This window comes from Frankliniella occidentalis, unplaced genomic scaffold (genome assembly GCF_000697945.3).
Source record: "Frankliniella occidentalis isolate FOCC.00 unplaced genomic scaffold, Focc_3.1 Scaffold19, whole genome shotgun sequence".
Lineage (NCBI taxonomy): Eukaryota > Metazoa > Arthropoda > Insecta > Thysanoptera > Thripidae > Frankliniella > Frankliniella occidentalis.
This window is the reverse complement of record NW_026267149.1, coordinates 554,172-561,535: the sequence shown is the minus strand read 5'-3', so window position 1 is coordinate 561,535 and position 7,364 is coordinate 554,172. Positions and strand designations below refer to the sequence as shown.

At 54.2% G+C, this 7,364-nt stretch overlaps 1 protein-coding gene and 1 long non-coding RNA gene across 2 annotated transcripts; one reads left to right on the top strand and one right to left on the bottom strand.

Annotated features, from left to right (window-relative positions):
* Nucleotides 1-734: 734 nt before the first annotated feature.
* LOC113214508 (uncharacterized) lies at nucleotides 735-2,336 on the bottom strand. The gene is made up of 3 exons (XM_026433881.2): nucleotides 2,196-2,336; nucleotides 1,879-2,115; nucleotides 735-1,427 (listed from the first exon to the last, which is right to left on the bottom strand). The coding sequence occupies exons 2-3, from the start codon at nucleotides 2,101-2,103 to the stop codon at nucleotides 828-830; spliced, it is 825 nt and encodes a 274-aa protein (XP_026289666.2). The 5' UTR covers nucleotides 2,104-2,115; nucleotides 2,196-2,336; the 3' UTR covers nucleotides 735-827.
* A 113-nt stretch (nucleotides 2,337-2,449) lies between these two features.
* Nucleotides 2,450-3,940, top strand: LOC127748902 (uncharacterized). Its single transcript, XR_008010844.1, has 2 exons — nucleotides 2,450-2,601; nucleotides 3,067-3,940. It is a non-coding gene; the product is annotated as an uncharacterized LOC127748902 (long non-coding RNA).
* The last annotated feature ends 3,424 nt before the right edge of the window (nucleotides 3,941-7,364 follow it).

Below are 7,364 nucleotides of genomic sequence, written 5' to 3'. Positions count from 1 at the left end.
CACCCCCAGACGCTCAGGGCCGCGAATCACACACGTTATACCGCCGTTACCCGCCGCGTAACGACTGCATGCGGATGTGGGTCAGCGCGAGCGAGGCGTTCGCTAATCACGTACAGGAGGACCCCGCGCGCCACAATAAACGCGGAAATAATCATGCCTGGGAATTTTCGTGTTCATGTGTGGAGTTTTCGTCGCCCCCGAACAAGAATAACGGATCTGAAAACCCCACGAGAGAAATAACCGATCTGCAAACCACTAAATTTTGGGTTAACTTATAAGCTCTTAACAGCGCATATAATCATTGATTTCAGTAACAATATGCACGTGTATGGACACTACAGGTCTTCATGAAAAAGATGTAGTTAGCTGAAATTGAAAAACTTCATTCGTTGACGGCTGGGTAACGTCTAAAGTCTACCGAAAAATTACGCGTATGCAGATCGGTTATTTCACTCGTGGGGTTTTCAGATCCGTTATTCTTGTTCGGGGGCGACGTTTGGGATATTTTCTGATTTTCCTGACTTGTCTTTTGCCGTAATAATGGTTGTGATTTCCTGACGCGGGGTTTAATTGCACTTTGCACTGGGTTATCTCGACTGCTCTTATGCATTATGACCTCAGGTCCACCCACTCCGTGAAGAGCTAATACGTCCCCCCCTCCCTCCCCCCCAAACCAGTGTAGACAGACCGGATCAAGCAGGGGTATGGGAAAGTGAATCGTTGAAGTTAATAACTTTAAGCGATATTAATGCATGTATAACGTACAACTTTCAAAACGCAAAAAAAAAAAATGCGAGTCACTTGCGAGTCATCTTTTGATGTTTGCATCAGGAGACGCTGGCCGCAAAAACTATGCTCAGTGCCGCCAGCGCGAGGTTGACCACCAAGGCGGGGCGCAAAGGTGGGGAAGCGTTGGGCCAGAAGGGGGGAATACAGGTGGGAATACGGATTGTGCTCTTGGGCGTCGTGGACGTTCCGGGCTTCGCGGGCGTCGCGGGAGTCGCGGGCGTCGCGGGCGTCTCGGGCGTCTCGGACGTCACGGGCGTCGCGGGCGTCTCGGACGTCACGGGCGTCGCGGGCGTCGCGGGCGTCACGGGCGTCGCGGACGTCCTGGGCATTGTGTTGAGCGTCGTGGGCGGCGCGGTCACCGTAGTACTGGGCAGGCTGTTGCACTCGCACACGCACTCGAGCTCCTCCAAGTAGCACGAGAAGAGGCAATCGGAATCGTCGTCGATGCAGCCGGCATTGCACGCGCTGTACCGGGTCGAGCACGCCCTCCCCGCGATGCACTTGTCGACCGCGTCGACGAAGTCCACGCTGCTGCCGGGCCGGCCGTCACAGGCGCACGCGCAGTTGAGCCGGCACTTGTCTCTGCAATCCGGACCGAGGCTGGAGGGGCACTCGTCATCGCAGGTCAGGGAGGTGCACTACAACAAGGGGCATTGCGCCGGCGGTTGGAATAGAGCAGGGGACGCGGCCTACAAACCCTCTAGCTGCACAGCTCACACGACTGTGTTGACAAACAACTGGTAGGTAAATGTGTGCGACATGATTCACAGCAATAGATATGGAATTTCGTATGGAACATTTACACCTATTACGAGAAAGCGGTATTATTCACGCTCTTGGATTACCCATACCCTCAAAACGAACAAGGAGTGACACAAGTGCTGACGTGAATGTGGCCAGCTGACTGCTCTGACAAGTGCACTGTTCTACTTCATCCTTGATTTTTCACGAACTTATGCCTTGATACAAATTATATCTGTACTTGAAAACAACTAGGATTAAGAACATTGTACTTTATCGAGGAACTTTGTTTTTTGGGTATGGGAAATCCAAGGGGGGTAATAATGTGATACAGTGAAGTATACTCACACTTTGGTCTTTAAAGCACTGCTTCAGCCTGTCGTAGTCGTCAGTCGCAGTTCGGACCGAGCCAAGGCGGGTATTTAGCGAGACGCGGACCAGTGTGGCGTTGAGGAGCTGGCTCACGGCGCCCTCTAGGGAGAGCAGGCGCGACGTCGGGCCGCCGGCCATAGCCACGGCGAGCGGCAGCAACACCAGCAGCACCGGGCCGGCCAGCATCGCGCATTGCACCATCTGCAACGTTCACTTCAACCCAGTACCCCAGTACATTTATTTACGACATGTTTCATCTATCGGTCCGTGTAAGGGGCAGAAGGTGTACTTACAAGTATTCTCTGTTTTGCGAGACTGTGTTTTGTGCAGGTGCTCTGATTGGTGCGGCCGCCGGCCGCTACATTTAGAAGTACTCTTTCCCGTCGCACCGTGCTGGGCGGCAGCTTGACTGTGTGATTATGGTATCTCACCGCAACTATTTGCAGATAAGCACGGGAAATGATCGAGTACAGTCCGGGCTGGCCGCTCCCACTTCGTTTACTGAAATCTTTCTTAGTGTGAAGTGGTACCTCCTCGGACTTGGATCGTCGTCAGCTGAGCAGTCTTTGAGAGACTTTTTCTGGCGCGGAAAACGAAAGGCGTATTCTTGTAGCAAGCATACCAACCAATAAGTGAATTTTTCAGTTATGTGTGTAATTTGTGCCACCAATAGAAGTCGATAAAAAATAATATTGCATTGTAAGTATGTGCACTATAAATTATTTTAAACAAAACATCCTAAAACCACAGCTTTGTCAATGCTATAATTAAACAATTAAGTAAAGAATCACGAGAAATCTGTCGAAAAATCCCGTTTTAGTAGTAATAGTGCGTGACTTCGGCCGACGCACCTCCCCCCCCCCCTTCAGGTCGGTCACGTAGAATGCCCCCAGAAAAATAGTTTCTTGATTCAAGTGCATGCTGACACAAGATGAAATTCACCATAAAGAAAAGGCAATAGTGTCTTCGGAATAAGATTCGATAGGATTATTCTCTTATTCGGAAGAAAAATCAGCTTGTTTCAAGAGGAAATTTGATCTTGTGTCAGCGTGCACTTGAAATGAGGGAAAATTTACTAGAGACAAGAAACGATTTTTCGGGGTGTGGGTACGATCCCTAACGTCAGTGCTGTCAATAAGTCAAGTCGTTAGTTTCAAATCACAGATTGGCGGTCGTTGCGAGGACCATGCCGAAAGCGACAAGTACGACGCGGACCCCTAGCTCGGGCCGCAGAGAGGATGAGCCGCTGTGCTTTGGCGTCGTGCTGGACGAAGCAGGTTGACCAGTGCTGGTCCCGGGCGGCGCTGGTGGGCCAGTGCTAAAGCCGTCACGTTCAGTACTCGTACCAGACAGCCCCAACTGGTTACACTCGCAACCGCATTTGAGTCCGGCGAAAAAGCACTCGATGACGCAATTCCGATCGAACTTGCAGCCGAGTTTGCACGTGTTGTACGCGTACATGCATTGCCTCTGAGTGACGCACAGGTTGACCGCGTCTGCGTTGCTGAGGCTCTGGTCGCCTGACATTCCGTCACAATTGCAAATGCAGTTTAACGTGCATTGGACCTTGCACTTAAAATTGGTGTCGGGGCACGTGCAGGTTCCTTTTTGGCACTGGAACAAGCACGATGAGAGCGGGTAAGAACGATAGATAAGACTGATCTTTGGCACTTGCTACGTTCCGTTGTTCTCCATGGATCGCAAACTGCGCGAACTGGATGTTGTCGGTACCCACACCTTGCCGTGCAGCGCATTGCTGAAACTTCGCGAAGTCGTCCTTCGGAGTGCGGACCGAGCTGAGGCTGTTGTTGAGGGAGAAGTCGGCCAGGAAGGTGGCGTTGAGGAAGGAACTCACGATGTTCTCGACAGCGGTGCTGCACGAGGACGGGCTTGCGGCCCAGGCGAGGAGCAGCGCCAGCACCACCGGAACGGCCACCATCGCGCTCTGCATCATCTACAGCACAATTTTAAGGAGATGCGTATATTTCTTCTTCCCTTCAGCTGTCGAAATGAAAGCTTAAGTTTTTTGCCACTTTTACATCCTTGGCTTTCTGTTGCCGACGTGAATGTGTCCAGCCGATCGCCCAGACTGACTGTCTGCGGCGGCCACGATGCTCGAGGCTTTATCCCACACAGATGTGGTATGTTATCTCGCCACAGTTCGCCCATTGTTTTTGTTGCTTATCCGATATGACCATAATTGGCATTTTAGGGGACAAACCCAGGCCAGGCTCAATCACTACTCACTCAACAAAGTTCTTCTGTAATTGTGTGTTCAAGATGTACGCAAAATTTCAGCAACAACTTCGTTACTGTCGTATTCTTGGGCTGGGCATAAATTCCTGCCTTTGATAATAGTGACTCGATGGTCAAAATTAAGATAAAAACATTGTTATACTATTGTTCGCGCCACATAAACAGGTAATAAGTTTGTCGAGCTCCCATATCGGCAGGAATCAGGAAGCATCTAATGGGTCGTATTATTGCTCCTCTCGCCTGGAGCAGCCTCGGCCGCCGAGAGTTTCTGGAGCAGGAGCGTCCTTGTTGAGTCCATCCGCCATGATCCCCGTGATGAGGGTCCTGACGGTGGCCGATGTAGGAGGCGGTCATTGTATCTAGACGCACGCGCCGGGGCACGCGCCCGCCCTAAAGGGATGATACAACTTTGCCAATTAGACAGTTGATTCGTCGAGGAGAACAAGTTTCTTCTCCTCCCGGCGGGATGACGACCACGGGCCTCTCCTCCTGCTCTTCTTCCTCCTCGTCGTCATCATCATCCCCTCCACCGCTGCCTCTCAACTTGGAATGAGATTTCTTTGCAATCATCTTTGTGTTTTGTCCCCCCGCCTCCTAGTTACTGTGCAATTACCCCCACCCCGCCCGGCATCCCCTCCCGGCGGTGACTCTTTCAATCTTCGGTTCTCTCCCAGGTCATTAACGCCCAGTCTAGCGCCGTGCTGCGCGCACACACACTCGTCTCCTACTCGCACGCACACTCTACACCACAACGTACTTTTGACCTTTCTCACAAATTTGATTTTGGCGCTGCTGCTTTGGGCCTTTCAACTTTTCATTTAAAATATTAAGATGGCCTTAACGAACACTCTTCATCTCATCAGTCTTTATTTTCCGAACGGCGTTGTCGCCCCGCCATATGCTGCTCGTGCCCGTCCCCTCTGCCACACTCACAATACAGCCATCTGCCCCGCGAGCGGCCCGCGGGCGAGGCCGGGCGGGTTGGGGTGGGGCGTGCCGGGCCGCGGCGGGGTGGGTTGCGGAGGGGCAGGTCCAACGGCCTCGCCGCGTCTCACTCGCACTGTGCGCCGCTCCCCAGGCTCGCAGCGCCGCTCGCCGCCGCTCGCCGCGCGGTTGTGACAGAGACAGACGCACACCTCAATAACCCGACCCCCTCCTTCCCCGGGACCCGGAGGACGCGCGGTGCGGCGGCCGGCGGCGCGGCGGGGCGTGGGAAGTCTTTTCGAAGAGCCATACATCATCATTACCTTGGACATGGAGGTGTCAGTCGTGTGGAAGGAGACAGTTTGTTTGTGGGGCCTCGCCACGCCCCGCCACGCCCCGCCGCGCTCCGCCACTCGGGGCCACAGGCACGCGGATGTCGCGGCGGGACGGGCAGGACCAATACGGCGCTTTACGAGAATACCATACGATGCAGTGACCTGCTCGAGACGCTTGCACCTCTCGACACTCTGCTCCGAACCCCACCCCGCCCCTGTCCTGCCACACCACACCATTCCCCGCCGCAACCCGCACCGCTTTCTGCGCTTTCGCGCCGCGTACCGCTCGTCTCTCGTTCCGATGAGGTCGACTTTTTTTGCTCCTCCTCTTCTGCTGCGGATGGAAATAAGAATGAGAATGATAATCCCGAGGCGAGGCGAGTCAGCGTTTGAAAGAGCAGAGAGGGGCCTTTCAGTGTCGAAAAATATCACGTTGCAAAAGAGTTGAAATATAAAGTCGTGGAGTCTGGTCTGGGTGAATGTGATGATGAAGGTAGGAGGAACCTCGGGGAGAACTAGGGCGCCCCACTCCCGCACCCTCTTAAGGGTGGGAGTGAGAAAGTAGAGAGAAGGGGGAGGGGGTTGGAGAGAGTTGCCCGCTACGCCCGCCCCGCGCCCCACCAGCCATCGCCCTGACGAGCCCGTAACGACAGCCTGGGAGAGATTAACCCCAAAACGATACTCTTCAAATAAAACAGAAAAGTGAAAAAGACGCAGAAAATGCGAGAAGGCCGCCGTGGCTTTAATGCTGAGCAGTAGGATGGCAGGAGACGCGGGCTTTGAAAACTCCCCCGAGGGTAGTTGGACTTCTCTGTGCTAGAGAGAGTGCTGGTGCTTTACTGCGTTGTACCGCGCGAGTAGGCCGGGCTGGCCGGGATGGCGTCAGAGAACGGGGACGCACCACTCTCGGCCCCTGTGATTGGGAGATCCGACTACAATGCGGAGAGGGGTTGGGGGTTTGTTGCCCAAGTTGCTTCTCTGAGGGTTTGAGTATGAGCAGCCTCCCAGCTCCAGCTCATTGACAGGCAGCCGGTCCTCAGCCTTCTTAGAAGGGCCTTCTCCTCCCCGACCCCCTGGCCGTTTGGCGACTTCATACTGTGAAGTGGCAAGCTGTTTTGACAGTCAGAAGACACCCTTGAGGAGGCTTTCTGGCCCAGCTCGAACCCCTCCGGCGCCTAGCATCCCCCGCCTCCTTCTCCATCCCCACTTCACCCACCCGTCTCACCCATCTCATCCTCCTTATCAGTACCTCCCAGCCATACAGTCCAGACAGCACATGCGCTTCTTCTTCTTCTTCTTCTTCTTCTTCTTCTTCTTCTTCTTCTTCTTCTTCTTCTTCTCCACCTCCTCCTCCGCCTCCTAGAACGCAGTGTGATGTGCAAACCTATCTTTTCCTGGTTGCTTGCCGGTAATGGACTGCTAAGGTAACTCTATACAAACGGCAAAGGCAAACACACTGACGCCGCGCTCGCATTAACGTGTGCGCCCGAGAGAGTCAGCAGACGGAGAGAGTAGCGAGGAGAGAGAAAAGAGAAAGAGAAATAAAGTGAAAATGCAAAAGGAAAAATAAACATAAGGATGAAGCTGGCTGGCCGTCTGCTGGCCTACAGTCATTAGCGGCGGGGAGCGCTACCCCCCCTCCCTTTCTACTCACATTTGCACCCCCAGGCCCCTCCGGCCGGCCGGCCGGCCTATAACCGCAAAAGTAGGAGAGGGGTGGGGGGGGGGTGGAGGAGGAGGATGAGAAAACGGGGATGCGTCTCTCGAAGTCGGCACGAGTTGGAGAGAGACAGCAGGTGGTCCTCCTGGTCCGGCGGCACACCGCCGCCAACTCTGCGGCTGGGCTGGCCGAGTTAGTTTGGCCGCCGCCGCCGAGGAGCGTTTGGCTGATCTCCAGGTCCAGGAGGTGGCGGGGCGAGGACGGACGGGAGCGGACGGCCAGCAGGG

Coding starts and splice junctions, on each gene's coding strand:
- LOC113214508 (XM_026433881.2), bottom strand. CDS start 2,103: ATGGTGCAATGCGCGATGCTGGCCGGCCCGGTGCTGCTGGTGTTGCTG. Junction 1,428..1,878: donor AGTGCTTTAAAGACCAAAGT/GTGAGTATACTT, acceptor CCCTTGTTGTAG/TGCACCTCCCTGACCTGCGA.